Source organism: Colias eurytheme, chromosome 28 (assembly GCF_061535395.1).
Source record: "Colias eurytheme isolate Ceu_HAF_F1 chromosome 28, ilColEury1 Martin Lab GWU primary, whole genome shotgun sequence".
Classification (NCBI taxonomy): Eukaryota; Metazoa; Arthropoda; class Insecta; order Lepidoptera; family Pieridae; genus Colias; species Colias eurytheme.
In genome coordinates, this window is record NC_143007.1 from 3,967,114 (window position 1) to 3,988,800 (window position 21,687).

Sequence of the window (21,687 nt, forward strand, 5' to 3'; positions counted from 1 at the left end):
ATACCTACTAAATAAAACATAACGTATAACCGTATAAGTATATAAAAAAGGTTTCTGTTATATCAAAGCTGAAAATGAAAAAAATAGAAAGTTACTAACCAACTGTTTAGTTTTCATACATACCTCATTCCCAGGTGCTAACTTTTCTCTTTTATGCTTACTGGGATAGTTAGAAATGATAAATGATGCTTTCCACGAATCTTTAAAAAGTTTATTGAACATTTATTTATTTAAAACTTACCCACATTTTTTGTGTTCAACATTTATTATTATTATTACTACCTTCGAAGTTGTACTTTTATTTTACGGAAATAGAAAATATACACGTAACATATAGTAGGTATGAACTATATTCAGGGTTTAATTATTTTTGAAACTTTCAAATAAATAATAGTTTAAAAAAATTCATAAAACTGCTCGATTTCTTTTTAAAATAATTTAGAATTTAGAACACTGGTGCCATCTAGCGGGCAGTAGCAAAGGCTGCATTTCTATTTATAAACAACATGATTTGTCTATGGAATTTGGCACAGCCACTTGAGTAAAGTCAACTTTGACAGATCTTCTAATGTAACAGTGATCATTTATTTTTTTATAACCACTTGCATTTCGATACAAAATATTAGTAATTCGTGTAGTGGTATTACGTGAACAAGATGAAAATACGAGCCCACGCATTTCGCGAACCGTGGAATGCGACCCGTTAGCATCGGTAAGTGATCAAATTTATAGAGCGAACGCATTAGAGTCCTTATTTTTAACTGATTAAAAAAACTGTAGTCAATTGCCTGTTAACCTTTTAACTAAAGGCGAGAGACGCGTAATTTGACGCTGTGTCGTGTATAATTTTATTACTAATCGCCTAGCCGTTGCCTATATTGTCGCGTACCTTAGGTTGCCGCTATAACTATACTATTAGAGTTATCAAAATATAAAATATCTGTTATCTCAATTAGTACAAAATTTAAACCATTGATTGGCGCTAAACCGCTAGATAAAGCTATATAACTGAATATTATCGTGTTTTTACGAAAATTAATTGATTAGGGATATTTTTACTGATTATTTTAGTTAGTGTTTAACAGTGGTGTTAAGGAATTGAACCTTTGAATACTCGGGATTAATAAAAAGGTCAGTGAATATATTTTTTTGTGTTTCAATAAAACAAAACAGTTGTTTTATCAGTGAAATACCATCAAAATAATCTTTGTCTGATAATAATTTCTCATACTTACCTTTGTTTTTATTTTCACGTCACTAAGATGTTTTTTTTTATAAATCCAAAATCTATTGCCATTTTATATTTTGTATTTTTATTTATTACATTCCTATACAGATCATAGATAATTTTGTAGTTTTTTGAACGGACAGTTCAAAACTATTCAATTTTATTATCTAATATTTTAATTGATTTTACTGATAAGACAAAATTTATATTTAGATAGAAATATTTTATATCTCGTACACAACAAGAAGTATTATCATGTAATAATGAAATAAGTTACATAATATTATTAATTATCTCACACCAAATGCCAATTTTAAGTTTTTTTTTACAGTTGTTGGCTAAAGCTATAGATGATAGAAATCTTTTTTTTTTTCTCAACAACTACTGTTGTTTTTTGTCTGTAGAAAGTGGAGATTATGATTGTCTTTTCATTTATTATTTCATCACATTATGAATTTTGTTAATCACATAAATTATTATGCATTTAAGATTAAGATATTTTTAACAATTTATCTTATATGATAAAATGACTTGTACTTCTACTTGTCTATAAATTTGATTTATTTGTATAAAAGGTAATTCAGATGTAAAAGAAACAAGTACTCAAAGTTTGAATTTTTAATTCATTCTCACGTATTATTGATGTTTTTTTTTGTAATTTTTGTTTAATGCTTGCAAAAATAATTTTTTATCCCTTTTTATTAAATACTAGCTTCCGCCCGCGGCTTCGCGGTGCTTTGATAAAAGGTAGCCTATGTTCTTTCTCAGGGTCTAAAGATTGTCTGTGCCAAATTTCATCAAAATCGGTTAAGAGGTTTAAGCGGGAGAGCACAACAGACAGACAGTTACTTTCGCATTTATAATAATATTATTAGTAGGGATTTATATTTTAGTAATAATATATATGTACCTATATATAGGTTATATAATATTCAAATTTAGATCACAATAATATGTTACAAGACAATAAAATTTTCTAAAATCTTTATGCATTTGTTCGGTGAAAAATTTTCTAACAGTCCCATATTTAACTTTTACATTATAAATATTAGGAAACATTAGTTTTTGGATGTTTATAAATAAAAAAATTTAATATGAATAAATTGCAAAAGTGCCAACTGGTTTTAAAAATATTTTCCTCATTTGAGAGTTGGGGTGAACTGCTAGTAGGTACCTTTAATTATAATGTTTTATTTAAATGTATTACTTTTATGCATATGTATAAAATTTCACGAGAATTGATCCAGCCTTTTCGGAGGAGTATGGTAACTCACATTGTGACACGAGAATTTTTATATACAGTATATAGAGATACTCTATTTCCGCCCGCAGCTTTGCCCGCGTTTTTGCCCGCATATTGCCCATTCCTGTGGTATTTCCGGGATGAAAATATTAGTAGGATATAAATAAATATTAAATATATAATAATATAGATATTATGTATATCTAAAAGAGTAATTGAAAGACTGATTTGTAATTCTGTATTGAAAAAAAACTTGCTGACTCCGCGAACTTCATAACGCCATTACATATATTTTTTTCATACAAAGCTTCTCCTCACAATAAAGAAAAAATAAAAGAAAGATTCATCCAATTCGATGTAGCCGTTTGGAAGTTATACGCGTCCTAACATTTCGGTGATTTATTTTTATTCTTATGACCATGGACGTATAAAAAAAGACGGACGGTATATCGCCTAAACATTGAGTGAAGCCTAGTAATGGCGGCGAAACATCCATGTGTGTGTGCCATGTTGCCATGGCAACAGCTGTCCTGATGACAATGGCGGCTGTATTTTTTTCTATAAATTTTGCCGTAATAATTTTGTCATTAAAACATAAAAGAAATAACTTGCTTCCCTGTGGAATGTAATCCCTTGTGTTTTGTTATTTAAAATTGTAATGTTGCGACACCATTTAACCACGCAAGACGGCATTTTAAATATTTTTTGTGAAACTGTGACGCAGTTATTCAGTCGGTAGTTCACGACGTAATGGCGGCCGACTAGCTTACTATGGTGAGAGTTTGTGCGTGTTTATTGTCTTTACACGATCGCTAGCTTACTATGGTGGCTTCACGTTGTTTGTTCGTAATACGGCGTCCGTCTTTTTTTATACGTCCATGCTTATGACTATCATTGCGTTGTATATGTACGTAAGTTTAGCTGACTAGCCACTTCTCTCGCCTGTCTGTTATTCTAGACGAAACCCTATTTGCAGATATTATCATCTAAATCTGTTCACTAATTTTCCTTAATAAAGAGACAAACATCTTCACTTCCCTACCTTTATTGAAGTGAAACTTCTTTATCGGGGTTGGAAAAAAATTTAGTGTAACATTTTTCCGTTACGCGCCATCTTGTTTTTATCCCTACCACGCGTGATTCGACGTATTTCTGTAAAGTTGCATATAGAACCTAAATTATTTTTTGAAAAATAAGGTCATAAAGAAGTTTCACTTCTTGCGTGTGTAAACTAGTACACGCACACATTTTTTTTTTATTATAACAACTATGTAGCAATAACGAAATTCGTACCGCCAGAGATCAATAATTATGCGCTGAAAATTGGTCCTACGTATGACCATTTAAAATTTAAATTATTCGTGTCTGTATTCTGAAATATGCACTTAATAGTTTTCCATATTTATTCTAGCGTTACAAATAACAATCAAAAGTTTTAAAGTATGTTATTTAACGCCCGTCCGATTAGGGCCCTTCTGGCCTCCTCCACTCAAGCGACAGCTCAAGCCGAGGTTCGTGGTCCCCGTCAAGGGGGGACGCCCTTGTGCATGTCGCTACCAGGGTGAACCTTCAGTTCACCCCCGCGTCCGCGTTAAAATGTAGAAGCCCTTCTGGCTAACATTGAGAGACACCACACAAAAAAAAAATGTTATTTAAGTTCTACGATAAGTCAGTCTTTCAGATAATAGGTACCTACATTAGATATCTTCTCTAAATCTCTTCTCTATCTATACTACATATCCATACTAATATATGTGAAAGTAACTCTGTCTGTCTGTCTGTTACTCAATCACGCCTAAACTACTGAACCAATTTGCATGAAATTTGGTATGGAGATATTTTGATACCCGAGAAAGGACATAGGCTACCTTTTATTGCGAAATATGTACCACGGGCGAAGCCGGAGCGGACCTCTAGTAATATTATAAAGCTGAAGAGTTTGTTTGTTTGAACGTGCTAATATCAGGAACTACTGGTCCAATTTTAAAATAATTTCGGTGTTAGATGGCACGTTTATCGAGGAAGGCTGTAGGCCTATATACATCATCACGTTAAGTCCAACAGGAGCGGAGCACTGCGGGTAAAACCGCGGGGCACAGCTAGTAATATATATAAAATTTTCGTGTCATGTTAGTTACCATACTTCTCGAAATCCTATTCTCATGAAATTTTTTATGCCTGTTGGCTAGATATGAGAATCGACCAACATCTATTTTTCATACCTCTAATGGCCGTTCCCAATATTCAAACTACGGTTATAGATAGACAGCTATCTCCGATAGCTAGTAAGGTTCTATCTATCGTAAGATAGATACGATATTGGGAACGGCCGTTACTGGCAAAGCTGTCAAAACGTTATTGGGACGCTCAAATAGACAAATTCAAAGAGAAAATTATACCTCTAGTAAGCAGTTATACTCTGTCCATTATATTATTTGCTTTTTGACAGCTTCACGCCTATGAAGGATTGTATTGTCTATGTTAAAATGTCATACAAATAATTATTGTACTTCATGGACAGTTCCCGCCCACTTTGTGATGTCTACACAGAATTATTCAATGATGGGTCGATAGATTATAATAATCGATAGAAATACTCTGGTAAAATATTTCCGATACAGAAAAACTCTTCTATTATGTTGTATAATTTAAACGTAAAGACAACCAAATTCTAAGATAGAAACCAATAAATAATAAAATATTAGTTTAGATTAGTTTTAACATAAAATGCATAGATATATGGTCTTATTATTACATATCTTATTAGTACGTTTACGTTGTAATTATTATTTAAGTACGTACCTGATTCGATTTATGATAATATTTTGAATTTATAATTGAAATGGTAACACAATCGATAATCTTTTGAACATCACTTCTGGTATCACCCGTCGAACTGTCAAAAAGCAATTCTTATAGTGGACAGACTATAGTCCTCCAGACCATAGATAGCGATCAGAGATAGGTTAGCTTATCGCTAGTAAGCTTATTGGGACGCCAAAACAAAAGATAGATAGCATTAGTAGGGTCAAACCGAAGATAGATACGATATTGGGAACGGATATTAGGAAAAAAACTCAAAAAAGACAGTCGAATTCATAAACTTCTCCTTTTTTAAAGTCAATTGAAAATAAAACCTGTGTGACTCAGGAAAAATGCAGCCTTTTTTGTGAAATAATTTTCAATCGTGACAGTAATTTACAAAACGGACATAACTACATACAAAAACATTTTTTTTAAATAATATTAGTTTAGATACAAAAAATAATAAACCAGTAAAAAAATAAAACATAGAAAGCTTAATAATAATAAATATAAAATAAATATCAATTTGTCAAGGACACATTGGAACAAGATCAATAAAACGCAGGATGCTGTTCGATTTATCTTAAAAACTAGAAGATTCTAGTTTATTATATTTGTATTAACTTAATGTCTGAACTGAATACATATTTTTCTGGTTTTAACCGGCTTTTGATTGATTATTATTATTGAGAAATTAAAAAAATCTTGCCTGTGGCCTGTGGGAGACAAATATGCATAAATGAACAATTTTTTTTTCGATACACGTACGCATATCTATCGGTCAACAAATAAAAAAAATACTTAAGTAATACAATGAATAGTAAATAATGCTTTTAAAATTAGTTAAAAGCTTTTAATTTTTTTTTTTCAAAAATTAGATAAAATCTTCAAAAACACGAAAAATACATAAAAAATTGTTGGTTTTTTCACAAATAAACATACAAATTACAAATTATGAACTTTTTAACAGATATGTGACAAGTTTAATTTATTTTTTATTGAAAGCACAAGATTATATCAATATCTAACGTATTTGTATAGAAATTAGGTTTTGACGAAAGTAATTTTGCCAAAGTGAAGTAAATTTTGACAAATTAAAATATATATTATAATTTTATTATAATATCATATATTGTTTTTTACATAGGTACCAACTGAAAAATCATACAATATCAATTTTACCCTCATAAAACGATATTTTATAGTGTTTCAATTTATCTTAATGTGCAATAGTTTCAAAATACTGTACATTCAATTATTTTCCATACACATCTAATAATTGATATACCAATTTGTATGTAAATGCACATCTACCCTCATAAATTTTTTATAAGGAAGATTATAAAATTAGTTTTCTTAGAAGATAAATGTTATATCGCGTTAAATTATTGCACTTTCAATTCATAAAAAGCGAATAATCAATAACCTCGTTTTTGAAATCAGTTAAATGATCGAAATAAATTAAGATTAAACATACTTTACCAGTTATATGGCCATAAAACAGAGACAAATAATTAAGAATTCGCAAAACGAAAAGTAATAATTAAATATCGTGGGAACCGAAATGTGGTACCTTTCTAATACCATTAAAAAACGACTTAATTCTACTACAGACTACTCTAGTATGTTAATTATTATAATGCCGTTACCAGACCGCACTGTTGTGACACGTGACGCTGGCCGTGTGAAGTGCACTTAAGTTCTTATGTTTTTGTGTCTGAAAATTTACGTATCAAAAAAAAACTTTTCGGACGATTGCGTTGATAAAAGAGTTTTTAATAAAATTAAAAGAAGTTACCGGAAAATATACTCATTAATTATTGGAAAATTTAAACATTCATTGAATAGATTCATTCTCGAATTTCGTATCAAATTTTAAGCTCAATCGATGCAGATGCAGAACTTTTGAGCTTTTATTATCATAAATTAAATCAATTGAAGAAACAGGACAAAAATTAAATATCCATTTACAACACATAGGATAGGTTTTACCCCGGAAATCGCACAGGAACGGGAACTATGCGGGTGTTTCTTTATAAACGCGGACGGAAAGCTAGTAACTAAATAAAGTTTATAAATAAGCACAGTCATTTTTCGATCAAAATGTTAACTCCTATATAAACGAAACTTGGCTCAATTTTATTTTTTGTTATAACAAGCCGAACCTGTTATAAATGTTAGAACCTCCAACTGTCCTGATCGCAAAAAGCGTATTTACATATCTCGTAGTCGTAAATTGATCTATTTTTTAATTCCGAAAATCTCTGCACGGCGAGGTAATATAAATAATGTTTTTTTTTTTTTAACTTAGAAGGAATACCAATGGCTAAAATGATCAGTTGTAGAGAAGGCTTTTTTCATTCATTATATGACTTACTAGCTATACTCTGCGGTTTCACACGCATTGCTCCGCTCCTGTTAGCGTGATGTCCGCGCCTTAGCGTGATGATGTATATAGCCTTATAGCCTTCCTCGATAAATGGGCTATCTAACAACGAAAGAATTTTTAAAATCGGACTAGTGGTTCCTGAGATCAGCGCGTTCAAACAGACAAACTCTTCAGCTTTATAATATTAGTATAGACTATACGTAGATAGAATAAGAAGCAACAGCAAAAAAGATCGAGATAGAGTCGATTTATCAAGGAAGGCTATAATATCATACGCTAAGACCAATAGGAGCGGAGAAATGCGGATAAAACCGCGGGGCACAACTAGTTACGAATACAGTTACAATGTAGAGAAATTAAGATATGTATAGATTAAGATATAAGATAGAAGAATAGATAGATACAGTATAGATTAGAAATTAAAAACTCAAAATAATAAATGGGAGCCAGTTCGTTAGGATTCAATTTTGTATCACTAATGTTTTCCTTATTTATTTATTTTTTTCGAAATAAACGAGCCGGTTTTAACAAAGACCTATATGCTTTTAAACAACTGTAGTTTATTTTGTAAAAGCTAGAAGGCAAATAAAAAAAAAACTATGCAGCTAAAGTTAAACTAAGTATAAACTATCTCCTTATAAGAAACTAGCGGTCCGCCCCGGCTTCGCCCGTGGTACATATTTCGCAATAAAAGGTAGCCTATGTTCTTTCTCAGGGTCTAAAGATTGTCTGTGCCAGATTTCATCAAAATCGATTCAGAGGTTTAAGCGGGAAAGCGTAACAGACAGACAGACAGAGTTACTTTCGCATTTCTAATATTAAGTAGGGATTGTTAAAATCGATATGTCGTTATATAATTATGAAAGTATCCTTTATTTAAAAATTTCTTGTTACAAACTGTCATCCCTTTTTCATTTCCCAGGGCTAGGATCCTTTTCATCAAAGTATTCCTAACGGTTGCCTCCATCACAGTGGCTATCTGCATGCCAAATTTCAGCCGGATCGATCCAGTAATTTAGACTGTGCGTTGATAGATCAGTCAGTCAGTCACCTTTGTGATTTGCGAGGATAGACAGCTCTAAAAGACGAACTAGTATTATAGTATACCTATTAGCTGCTAGTAGTCGTCCAGTGAAATTCATAAATATAACAGTGTGTTGTGTATACGCGCGCGTGTGTGTGTCAAATGTATGGTAATGTGTGTAGGTAATGTATGTTTTTTTTTTTTGCTTTTTTTTATTTTAGGTATTTATTGCTCTATCCATTTAGATGTGCTATATTTCGTACTTCTGTGTTTGCCCAATTTTCCTACAAATGGGTATAAAGTTTTTGATTTGTTATGAACTATGCTGTAATGCTGTAATTGTAATATTTTCTTTTTCTTTTCTTAACTTTTCACTGTTATCATAATTTCATCACATTGTTTTTTTGTCTGTTATTCATATTTAGGGTTCCGTACCGAAAGGGTAAAACGGGACCCTATTACTAAGACTTCGCTGTCTATCTATCTGTCCATTCGTTTCCAGTAACATTCATCTTTTAAATCGTGTGCTGGCCTCCGATGCCACAATTGACATTTTTGCTAGTAGTACAAATACTGTCCTAGATCTCTGTATCAGGTACTTGGATGCACATAGTATGTAACTCCGTTTTGTTTGTATTTTTGTTAACATATTGTTACTAAATTCTATGTACGCTTTGGTATTATTACTGTAAGTACAAAGAATGATTCTATTTCAATAAATAAAAAAACTGTTGCACGACAGATACGATTTTAAAGTGAAATCAATAATAGTAGGTACTTTTGTCAGACACACCGGAAATCTCATACCGGTATGACTCGAATCTCGATATATGAAGACATTAAAGAGCATATTTTTTTCACACTATCATTTATTCGTCGCATATTTGAGTGCAATTAAAACCCGGTTTTAATCGGTTAAATTTGTCAATCCATGCATTTTATACATGCATGCTTGTTACTTGCGGGCTACTCACATACCAGCAGGGGTATGTAAGTTTTGTTATTGGAATTGAACCCTTAATTGACTCCTAATTGTGATTTGTGATGTGTATAGGCAAGCAGGAGCAATTTAAGCCGGTTACTCACAGTCACGTTCCTGCAGCAGGGGTAATATTGGAATTGCACCCTTAATTGGCTCCTAATTATGATGTGCATAGGCAAACAGGAGCAATTTAAGCCGGCTACTCATGTACCTGCAGCAGGGGTAATATTGGAATTTCACCCTTAATTGGCACCTAATTGTGATGTGTATAGGCAAGCAGGGGCAATTTAAGCCGGTTACTCACAGTCACGTTCCTGCAGCAGGGGTAATATTGGAATTGCACCCTTAATTGGCACCTAATTGTGATGTGTATAGGCAAGCAGGAACAATTTAAGCCGGTTACTCACAGTCACGTTCCTGCAGCAGTGGTAATATTGGAATTGCACCCTTAATTGGCTCCTAATTATGATGTGCATAGGCAAACAGGAGCAATTTAAGCCGGCTACTCATGTATCTGCAGCAGGGGCAATGTTGGAATTGCACCCTTAATTGGCTCCTAATTGTGATGTGTTTGCCTATACACATCACAATAAGGAGAACAACTGAAATCGCTTGCATTGCAGGGGCAATTTAGAGAACAACTGAAATTGCTCCAACCGCCGTGAAACCGATATTTTCCCTGCAGGTACGTGAGTAGCCGGCATTAGACGATACTACCAAATTTAACTCATTTATGAATATGTATATGACATATAAAGGTTAATTTAAACAAATGAAGAGACTTGGCATTGATTTATTGCGAATTAAAAATAGATATTTATTCTGACTGTGGTTTATTTTATTTGGAAATTTCTAGAAAGTGAGAAAATTTGTGGAAAATCCAAGAGAACCTTACTAAATGTAACGGATTTTTATTCTAATTTAATAGTTACCAGAATTTCATGTTATCTTATATCTGGATAACGACTTGAGGGGATACCATGATGTCTTATAGCAGTATTATTTCCAGTGTGGGAAAGTGATGTCGCTAGACGACCTATATAGCGCTGTCATTTTTCCACAATGGACGTAATACTGCTTTTTAAGATATTGAACGGGGAATGATGATGAATGAATATACCCAAAAAACGTAATGCGTTCTGAAGCGTCCTGTTTTTACAAACAAATTTAAAATGGGTTTTGCAATAAATGTTTTGTCTCTTTATTTTTTAATAGAAAATTTCAGTTCTGTAAAATATTGTCTGTGTGAAAATCATTTGTTTATTGATTAATTCTGGTTATTTTCATTTTTATAGATAAATGAAGTCTGGTTTAAATAACGTACCAGACGCTATAAATAACTGAACATATTAAAAAATAACCAGTTACATGTATTAGCGATGGTGTACGACTATTAATGCCTGATATTTTCATTTTTTCTAATAAAAAAGTAATTGATAAATGAAGTCTGGTTTAAATAACTTACCAGACGCTATAAATAACCTAAAAAATAACCAGTTAAATGTATTAGCGATGGATATATCGTGTAGGGGTAATGTAATAATCTTTTTTGGCAATTTAAATAGGAATGCCGTTGAAATGCCAACAGTCACGTTTGCATGTAATAAAATATAACATAATATTATATATTATATGTAACGTGGTCGAATGCTGCTATTCGTTCAGCCGACTTTTAAAAAAGGAGCTGGTTCTCAATTTGACTGCTTTTTTTGGATTTTTTACATCAGAACCGTCGTATTGAGTAGAGTTTGGTAATTTGAAAGCTACTGCCTTCCAGTAGGTTCTGCCCATTTGAAGACGGTTTTATAGATATGGATGAAAGATGTTTTTACTCTGGTAAAAATAGCCCTTGCCCTCCTACGATCTATATCTCAAAACCCCTACCGCGACGTAAGAGAAAGACGAACGAATACTCTTTCGCATTTATAATATTAAGTTAACAACGTTAAACAACGTTAAATTTTTTTTAACGTTGGAAAATGCATTTACGCATCCCCCTCTGCAGTTTTTCTGCGTGAGGGGGTATGTGGGACTCGCGAGAAGCCATACCCACTAAAACCCAACGGTGGCCACCATTCGCCTTCGACGGCAGGGGTTAACAGCCAGGCCTTATACCCCCACCGCCTACGTGTAAGAAATGATACCTAATAAGCATTATATTGAAATTTAAAAACCTCTTACTCGTACACTCACACACACACACACATGTACGCATGCGTTCACGCACACAGATGCGTACACACACACACGCATAAAACATATTCAAATGAATCAAGTAATACTACTAGATAATGTGATATTTTCGCTTCCGTAACTATTGCAATCATTTTCTATTCACTTCTTGTTATTTTTGTAATCGGAGAAGTACTAAATATTAGTTGATTATTAATTTGATTACGTCTTCTGAAGTTATTACAGTGAATTTTATAGCTGATGTTATAAACATTTACTTTCCAAAAATGATTATCACAATTGCCGAAAATATCTAGTCATCAACGTTTAAAATAACAATTTTGCCACCATGACCATTTCTTTTTCTCATGTAGGTATTGCAAAGAATTATAATATGCATAATTCTTTGCAATACATGAGAAAATGTATTTACATAAAAACTAGTTGTGCTCCGCGATTTTGGCCCGCAATGCTCCGCTCCTCGAGAAATGGACTATCTAACAGTGAAATAATTTTTCAAATTTGACCCGTGGTCAACAAATAAACAACCAAACTCAGCACCTTTAAAATATTTGTGTAGATATGTTAAAAATTTTATGTACTTAATACATTTCAAAAAATGCGTAAAAATATGCAAAAAATTCAATAAAATGAATCAAAAATGTGTAAAAAAAATACGTGTGGTACTCGAGGACTGCCGCGGTAAAGCTATTGCATAGCATCGCATCGCTGTGCCGGTTGGAGTGGGGGGTGTTAGGTTTTTTCGTTACGGAATTTTTACATTCGGTCGCCGCGCTCAAAGTCTGATATAAAAGCATGCAATAGTTTAAAAAAACAATAAAATGCATCAAAAATGTGTAAAAAATTCTCACTTATAATATTCGATCTAGAATTTTTGTATGTATATTATACAAGTAACCAAAGCCTTGAGAACCAGTCTAACTTAACCAGTTTACTGAATTAGAAATGCTATAAAAACCTAGGTTTGAGACAGCTCCATATCTCGATGGACTGGTTAATTAATATCATTATAATAAAACGTTTGTTTTTTTATATTAAATTTAATAGAATTCATATAAATGGACGACATTTGAGCCGATCGAAATGCAGGAATTGCAGAAAATATATTAATTAATATGATTACAAATTCTTAAATACATATGTGTATGCATAAATGATGGATGTGTTATGTAACATTGGTAAATAATCATTTAAAATAAAATAATATAAAAATATATTTTAAAGGTATGACAATATTATCTTAATTGTAAGGAGGTAAAATTCGTATTTTTGAATATATAGAATTAACTTTAAATAAATTATCTGAGTGCAAATTTTAAAAATTTAAATGGGCAATTTGGGCATATAATTATCGATAAAATATTAATTTTGTCTCAATGCATAAAACAATTTAATTTTAAATTGTATTATTTGCATTCTATTTTCTCACTATTTTATTAATATGTTTCTAAAAGTATAAAATTGTATTATTTGTGATAATTTGTAGCAGTCAATCATACTTGAAAAATCCTTTTTTGTTTATGTATATAAAGTTTTACAAGCGCTAGGCTGTTGCCCGCAGCTTCGACCACCTGGTCAAAATAAATTTTCAGGGTATTTTCACCTATTTTCTTTCCCCTACTTTATACCCTTGGGGGTAGAATTTATCTTATTCCTTTCTTAGCGGATGCCTACATCATAGAGGATATCTGCACGCCAAATTTCAACCCGATATAGTTCTGACATTTTTCTACACTAAAAATAATACTTACTGTTTTAAGAGTTAAGACAACATGGCAGTATATAGTTTGGGCTGTGCGTTGATTGATCAGTCATTAAGTCAGATACCTTTACATTTTAACGTGATAACGTTTTTAAAATCGTTTTAGTCGGGTGACATGTTCAGAAACTTGTGTCACACCAAAACCTCACGAGCGCGATCGCAGGTACATATAACGAGAGAGAGACGATGAGACGGGAGATCGGTCGATCTCCCGTCTCATCTCGAGCGCTGCCACCAATAAGACGTTATCACGTAAACATCTCGATCGTAAACCTACTTTACAAACAACCAATTTTTTTTTTATATGTTTTGGTATTAATTAATTATCTTCCCGCAGACTGGATATGTCGACGCGCAGCGGCGCGGGCGCGATACGTGCGCGGCGCGGGCACAAGGAGCGCTCGAAGAACTTCACCGAGTTGGAGAAGCGGACCGTGCTCGAGCTGATCGCGCGGCACCGGGACGTGCTGCGGCAGGGCCGCTCGAACAACGCGACCAACAGGAGCAAACAGGTAAGCGCCCCACTCACACACACACTCACTCACACTCACACTCGCAAGGAGCGCTCGAAGAACTTCACCGACCTGGAGAAGCGAATGCTCGAGCAAGTATACACTACGGCTACTACTAAGTGGACACTACGGCTACTACTAAGTGGACACTACGGCTTTACTTTGCTTGGTATTTGGGTAGCCTATTTGCTAATCCAGATTGTAAACTACATATCTAGTTACCAAATTTTGTACAGACGTGACCACCTTTTATGCGTGAAAAAATAAAGTATGGATTCTTCTTTCAAACTTGAATAGAAATCAGCTATTTGGTTGGTCTTTAATCTATTTCAGAATTTTCAAATCTTCAAACTACATATATGAGATTAAAAAGGTTGGCATAGTTTATATGTGTTTTTGTTTGGCTTTATATTAATGTAGTTGTGTAGAAAGCTATATTGTCATAGACCTATGCAATTATTGCGTTTTTTAAGTGTGAAAATTGAAAATACTAAAAGTAAGGTTTAGTCGGTACATACATACAGGCTACATACATTGTGATAAAACTATTTTTTATTGATTTTTTGTATAATACCTAACCTAAGAGACAAGAGTCCGATACTGGACTAAGCCTACAATCCTTGAAACAGTCCAGTTACAACTTCCACGATAAATAGATTAAAACTAAGGTCAATGTGAAACGGAATGTTATTTTATCAATTAACGGTACCAAATGATAGTAACGTTAATTAATAATCTATGTGATTACGTAGATTACGTAGAGCAGGAATTGAAATTATTACATGTATGTTATGAAATGTCCCAATCTGTGAGACTTTTTTCAGTTTTTTTTTTCTAAATTTTTTTTCCTACAAAAATATTTTTTGCGCCTTTTTTTTGTAAGGACGTTCCAATATTTTTTTTAAAGCTGCTAAGTGAAATTTAAAAAAAAAAGTTTAGTCCTAGGAGAGTCTTCTCATACAATTTCATTAAATTCGGTTCAGTGGTTTAGTCGTGAAAGTATAACGTAGGTATATACCGACAGTTTTATATTAATAACATGTCAGATATAAGATATTATAATATCAAAAAATGTTCGCCAATAAGAATACGCTATGGGTTTATTTTTCTGATTGAAGCCAAAACTAAGCGAAACTTATTTAGATGAAAATTTTATGCAGATTATGTCTGGAAAAACATACTGACATTTTAATATATAGGCCCCGTCATTAAAGCGGCTGGACGGAACATAGTGGGGTTTTAGTCGGTAACAATCCGACAAAACCCACGGCTCTTTCCCCGGGGGGTCGTTGGTATACAGGGTGTCCCACTGTTGGTATACTAAGCTCAAAGGAGGTTATAGTTTTGCATGCGCTGAGTACGTAAAAAATACTTATAAAATTCTAGACGCAGTGTTTTTTCAAATAGATGAATTCTTAAAACTCTATGTGTACACCCCTAACAAGCAACCCGCCCCGCTTTGCGACTAGCACGTGACCTATAGTTTAAGATTATATTTTCATAGACAAATTGCTCACATTAGCGAAGCGATATATGGCGGCTGCGCGAAGCTAGAGAAGAAAACATGGATTTTCAGGAAAAATTTAGCAAAAACTTTTGGTGTAATTTTGTTGTTTAAGTATTTTTTACGTGATAAGTGTATGCAAAGCTAAAAGTCTCTTCGCGCTTAGTATACCCATAGTGGGACATCCTGTATATGCAAGATTTCCCCACTTAAAAAAAAGACTTTTTATATCAAAGTTAATTCCACTAATCACTATAATTACAATTATTAGCAAAAACTTTCATCACTTTACCATCTCTTTATTATCTATTTCGCTTTTGTATATCATTTAAATCTTTTAAATTTAAATAAATAATAAATTACTATGCAATTAAACTAGAAATTTCGTACAAATTCTAGTCTCAAATTAAGCTAGACTTGTACATATGTAAATTAGACAAATTAAACATTTTCAACAAATTTAAAAACATATTTCATATTTGAAAAGTATTAAGAGAGATAGAGAGATTTTTTTTTTCTCTTCTTTTTGCACTATCCCATTAACATCATACATTTCCTTTCCCATCAGGTTGCCTGGTAGAGATTGCTGCTTAGCAATAAGGCCGCCTCTTGTACAAACTATGCCTTCCTTTTGTATTTTAATGTTATTTTTGTCCTAATTTTGTTTGTGCAATAAAGTGTTATAAATAAATAAATAAGAGGCCGTATCGATTTTAGTGATTTTGACTTGTTTCTGTAATTCTTTAGGAGCTCGTTTAAGAAAACTAAATTAGTAACAATGTGTTATAATATTTTAAATTAAAGATTTATTCAATATCTAAAAAGTGTCCGAGACAATTTATTGATTTTCATTGTCCAGTTTGTTTAATAGCCAATAACCAATTCAATTTTTTCAATGCGGGACGTTCGTGTCTTTGTAGTTACAGAATTTTCAATATAATTCGTGATGTTTAAACTAACATTGAATAGATATCGAATATCAAAGCATAACTATGAATATGTTTATATGTGTAAAACGATGCTAAGGAATGCTGAGTAAGCTTTGGTTCATATGCAAGTGTTATGGTAGGAATGAGGTTCTATATTCGTCGTTTATTTATTTAATATGTATGTAGTAAAAGTTAAATAAACTTCACAGGCAAAATTATAAGGATATTGGAGAAAGATAGCTAATTTTAATTGTAATTCCAATATTTAGAGTAACAACTAATAATTAATTATTTAATAATTATTTGGCAATGGGGCCCGGGCAGGACCACCTGACGTAAGTCACAGAATATATAGTTATAATAGTACTACAGTTAAGTGGTCACCACCGCCCATAAACACTTATAACACTGGTATAATAAACATATTAAGATTAGCGCGTTTAAACGAACAAGCAAACTCTTCAGCTTTATAATATTAAGTATAGATAACATCAGCCTTATTGAAATGAAACTTCTATATCGGGGTTGGAAAAAAAATTAGTGTAACATTTTTTCGTTACGTGTGACATTTTTCCGTTACGCGCCATCTTTTTCTTATCCCTACCACGCGTGATTCGACGTATTTCTGTAAAGTTGCATATAGTAAATTATTTTTTGAAAAATAAGGTCACAAAGAAGTTTCACTTCTTACGTATGTACACTAGTACACGCACACATTTGTTTTTTATATTTATTCTTTTATTTATTCTTCCTCAGCTAGTCTGGTCGACGATCTGCGACGAGGTGAACAAGCGGTGCGGCGGCGAGCGGCCGCGCACGCCCGCGCAGGTCAAGATGTGGTACGAGAACTATAAGAAGAAGTGCAAAATGCGTGCGCACGATACGCATGTGGTCAAGGTGCGTGCAGTTTTTTACATTTTTTGTGATTTTTTGTGCTTTTTTGTGATTTTTTGTGCTTTAATATAGGTCTGAACGATAAAGCTCAGTTTAATAAGTGTAAACAGAGCTTATAACATCATACATCAGTTTTTTGCAATTTATTGTGCTTTTCTCTTCAATATTGATAGGGTGGTAGACGCAGAACACTCTTATGCGTCATAAAGTTGGTAAATGAAGCCGTTTAGACAGGTTAAGATGTGGTAGGAGAACAATAAGAAATGTAAGATGCGATGTGTATTATTGTTCTTCTTTGAGAGTGATTTTTGCGTCTAGCGATAGTTAGAACGCTAGAGTGCTCCTTTTAACCACGATTAAACATCTCATTCCCGTGGGATTTTTCTTGAATTACGCCTGCGAAGCTGCGAGCGGAATACTATTACTTCAAATGTTTATATTTCCCTTCTTTATTGTGTATTTTGATAACTTAAAGGTTATGAATTATGATATACTTACAATAATTTATTTATTTTGTTTCAGCAACAAAGTAACGAAACCCCGGGCATTCTCGATGGCATGCTGTGGCAGAATATTCATCCTCTTGACGTTAAAGGTAATAAAATTTTATTCTGCATCTGCATAGCAACGATTTTTAATACTTTAACATGAAAGAGCTGTAAATAAAAGATGTCATATGAAAGCAGCTACCATTTATCCTGGTGTATAAATTTGTGAATATAATTTGTCACATTATGATAGGTAGGATTTTATTCTAATTTTTAATAGCAGATAGGAAAAATATAAAGAAATATTCTAAATAATTTTTTAAGGTAAAAGTATGATTGGTTTAACTTAAATCCAAGAAAGTAACGATCGCTTAAACAAAGATATTTTTATGACTTTTTCAATTTTATTGTATTATTTATTTCTTACTTATTACTTTAAAACCTTGTAATGAACCTAATTATAAATTAAAACAATTTTTCCATAGTTTTTCTACATATAGGTAATTATTTATTTATTTAAAGGTGAGGACAACGACGCCACCACTAGCGCGGAGGCTCACAGCGTGAAGGATGACGACTGTATACCAGTTAATGTGAGTTTTGTTTGTTTAAAATAATGATTAGGTTAAACAATATTCTGGAAGTAGCTACCTAATAATTTAAAAAAATTTTTTTTTGTGTACCACACAAACAAAAGTAAGGAAAATCTCATGTCTATATTAGTTATATACAAAGCTGTGTTGTGTCGAAAAGAATTGCAAAAAAATCCGCACCTTAACATCTGTAAAATGAACTAATAATAGGTACGGTTAATAATTATTTTTACAATATGCCGTAAATACTTAAAATATTTTAGAAGTTAAGATATAATCAAATTGAGTATATTCATGATAAAAAATATTTAATCCACAAAACTTAATATTATTGACAATTATAACAAACATTAAAAACATTAACTTATCCGCAGATGTCAAACGGGCGCCTCTCAACGAACGACAGCGACGACACGATGCCAAACGTACTGGAGCCCCAAGTGCAAATCATCCCCCAATCATCCCCCAGTCCCCCCTTGAAACCCCTCCCCAACCCCCTGAACCCCCTCCTCCCCAACCTACCCCTCCTCGCCAACCCCCTGGCGATAGAACAAGCGCGCATACAACAAAACTTTTTACAGAAACTAAACGAACTATCAAATACACCATTAAACCTCAGCCACTTGGACGACGATAAAAGAAAAAATCAAGACCAAAATCACGATAAAACAGACGAACAAATTAAACACGACTGTGGTAGCGCGACTGAAGAAGAAAGATTGTATTTTACCGCGAAACGGCAGCACGCTATATGGGAACACGAGGCGAAAATGAAAATTTTAAACATGGAACTCAGGCAGAAGGAGGAAATATTTTCCCTCCAAAAGCAACTTTTTCTCATCGAATTGCGTTTGAAAATGGACTTCCTTGAAAAGGCGAGCGCCAAATGACGCACAGATTATTAATACTTTGGGCAAAGGCTTTATGTCATACAGCCAAGGGAAAAAAAAGAATTTTCTAGAAGGCGGGAAACGCAATACAGGTTCGTTGTAGACCGCCCAATACTAATTAAGTTTATATTTTTGTAAATGCAAAATGTTTAGATCCGAGTTTTTTCGCGTTCTAGAAAATTTGCTTTTTTTTAATTTAATCCACTGGATGGCCAGTGCTATAAATATAGCGTAAGGAGGATAAATGGTTGTTTTAAAAGCCGCCATAAATACCGCCATAGTCGATTAAGTGCCATTTTAATTGTTACCGCTTTCGCGCCTTTTTATTACTCTTTATTATTTGCTCTGTGACGTTTTACGTTTTTAATTCGTAATTCAAATTGTAAAGAACGTTGTTGGAAAGAGATTTTGTAGTTTGTGGCGTTAGGTTTTGTTCCATTTTTGAAATGTGAATAAACCATAGAGTATGTATATTATTTATGGAGGTAAGGTTGTTAGTATTTTTGGTACAATTTGCTTGTAATATACAATGTGATTGTGCCAAAGTGGGTTTTGAAATGTGATCATAAAGAGATAGTTTTATTATTTTTGTATTCGTTATTTCGCATAGCTTATTTTGTATTTTTTTAGTTTTAGTACATAAAATGTGCTTAGTGCCGTTAGGCGGTTCTCTTTAAGTATTATATATTTTCTTCGATGGCAGCTGATCGCGCAAATAGAAACTGCCAAATGTATAGAATTTCGCATTGTTATTTTTTACGATTTTTTTTAGTACTTAGTCGAGTCCAATGGAGTTTACAGTTTAGATATGTTTCCCGCGTGCGCGGGGGTCAATGTACTTTTGACGTTAAACGAAATGAAATAACCTAGTCTTAATAGGATTTTAATATTTTTATGTAGTTACGAAAATACAGATAAAAAATGCATCGATTTTTTCGTCCTGGCAACATTGGAAAATACTAATGTTGCATGGTGACCATAAAATAAGATAAAGCTTGACTAGCTTTAAAAAATGCGTTTGATTTATATATCTATAGATATAATTGTTCGTAACGCATTTTAATGCATATAGACTACACAGATGCAAAAAAGTTACCATCATTTAAAAATTTTTGTTTTTGCTTTGTAGTTAAATTCTAAATATATTATAATAATTTTCGTAACTACATAAAAATCAAATATCAAGTCAACAACGTGCCAACAAAACAACATTTGTTATTAAATATATAGTTATTACATGTATAAGATATTATTAGACTTAAATAATAATAAATACGTAAATTAGACAAATACGAAAGATCAAAATTAGCAACAATATGATATTTTATTATTTAAGCGAGTTTTAAAGAGATAAGTACAAAATTCAATCAATAATACCTCATTGTGAACAGTGTATTGTAAATAAATAATAGTAGATATTAAAAATAAATTTTAGACGTGTTTTTTATGGGACTTACAGTTTTGTGATCAAATGTTGCCAGGTGTGAAAATTTAAACTCAATACATATTTGTTTTTAACGATTTTTTTATAAACGTTACTTAATTCTGGCAACACTGTCAAGGCAAATTTTATATTGTGATGTATTTTATAAGATCTCAATAGAAGGAAATGAAATTATCTACATAATATTTTAGTATCGAGAATTGTTTGGATACGATTTTATGTTAATCTGATGAAATTGGATATTATTGATATTGAATAAAGAATTTATTTTTTTGTTCTGATTTTATATTTTACTGCTGCTCCGCGCGGTTTCACCCCCGTGGCTCCATTCCTGTTGGTCGTAGCGTGATGATATATAGCCTATAGCCTTCCTCGATAAATGAGCTATCTAACACCGAAAAAAATTTTCAAATCGGACCAGTAGTTCCCGAGATTAGCGCGTTCAAACAAACAAACAAACTCTTCAGCTTTATAATATTAGTATAGATTCTCATTAACCTGATCCCTGTTCCTTTTAATTAGATTCAACTATTTATTAATACCGCTCGCCTAAAAGCTAAAAAAACTTAGATCTCTCAGAATCTGAAACAATCTATTGCTTTCTACAGATAAAAGAATTTTCAAAATATGATTATAATTCATAACATATTAACATTATTATATCTTTTACTGTTAGCAAATTATCTGCTTTATATTAATAACTAGCTGCGCCCTGCGTTTTCACCCGCGTTGCTCCGCTCCTGTTGGTCTTAGCGTTATGATAATATAGCCTAAAGCCTTACGGCCTTACCATTGGTAAGTTACCAA

General features: G+C 32.6%; 1 protein-coding gene across 1 annotated transcript; it reads left to right on the forward strand.

Annotated features, from left to right (window-relative positions):
• Window positions 1-552: 552 nt before the first annotated feature.
• On the forward strand, window positions 553-21,154 carry LOC149896565 (uncharacterized). The gene is made up of 6 exons (XM_090117465.1): window positions 553-712; window positions 13,964-14,138; window positions 17,328-17,468; window positions 17,988-18,060; window positions 18,476-18,546; window positions 18,921-21,154. Exons 2-6 carry the CDS (start codon window positions 13,971-13,973, stop codon window positions 19,434-19,436), a joined length of 969 nt encoding a protein of 322 aa, XP_089973591.1. The 5' UTR covers window positions 553-712; window positions 13,964-13,970; the 3' UTR covers window positions 19,437-21,154.
• The last annotated feature ends 533 nt before the right edge of the window (window positions 21,155-21,687 follow it).

Coding starts and splice junctions, on each gene's coding strand:
- LOC149896565 (XM_090117465.1), top strand. CDS start 13,971: ATGTCGACGCGCAGCGGCGCGGGCGCGATACGTGCGCGGCGCGGGCAC. Junction 17,469..17,987: donor ACGATACGCATGTGGTCAAG/GTGCGTGCAGTT, acceptor ATTTTGTTTCAG/CAACAAAGTAACGAAACCCC. Junction 18,547..18,920: donor ACGACTGTATACCAGTTAAT/GTGAGTTTTGTT, acceptor ACTTATCCGCAG/ATGTCAAACGGGCGCCTCTC.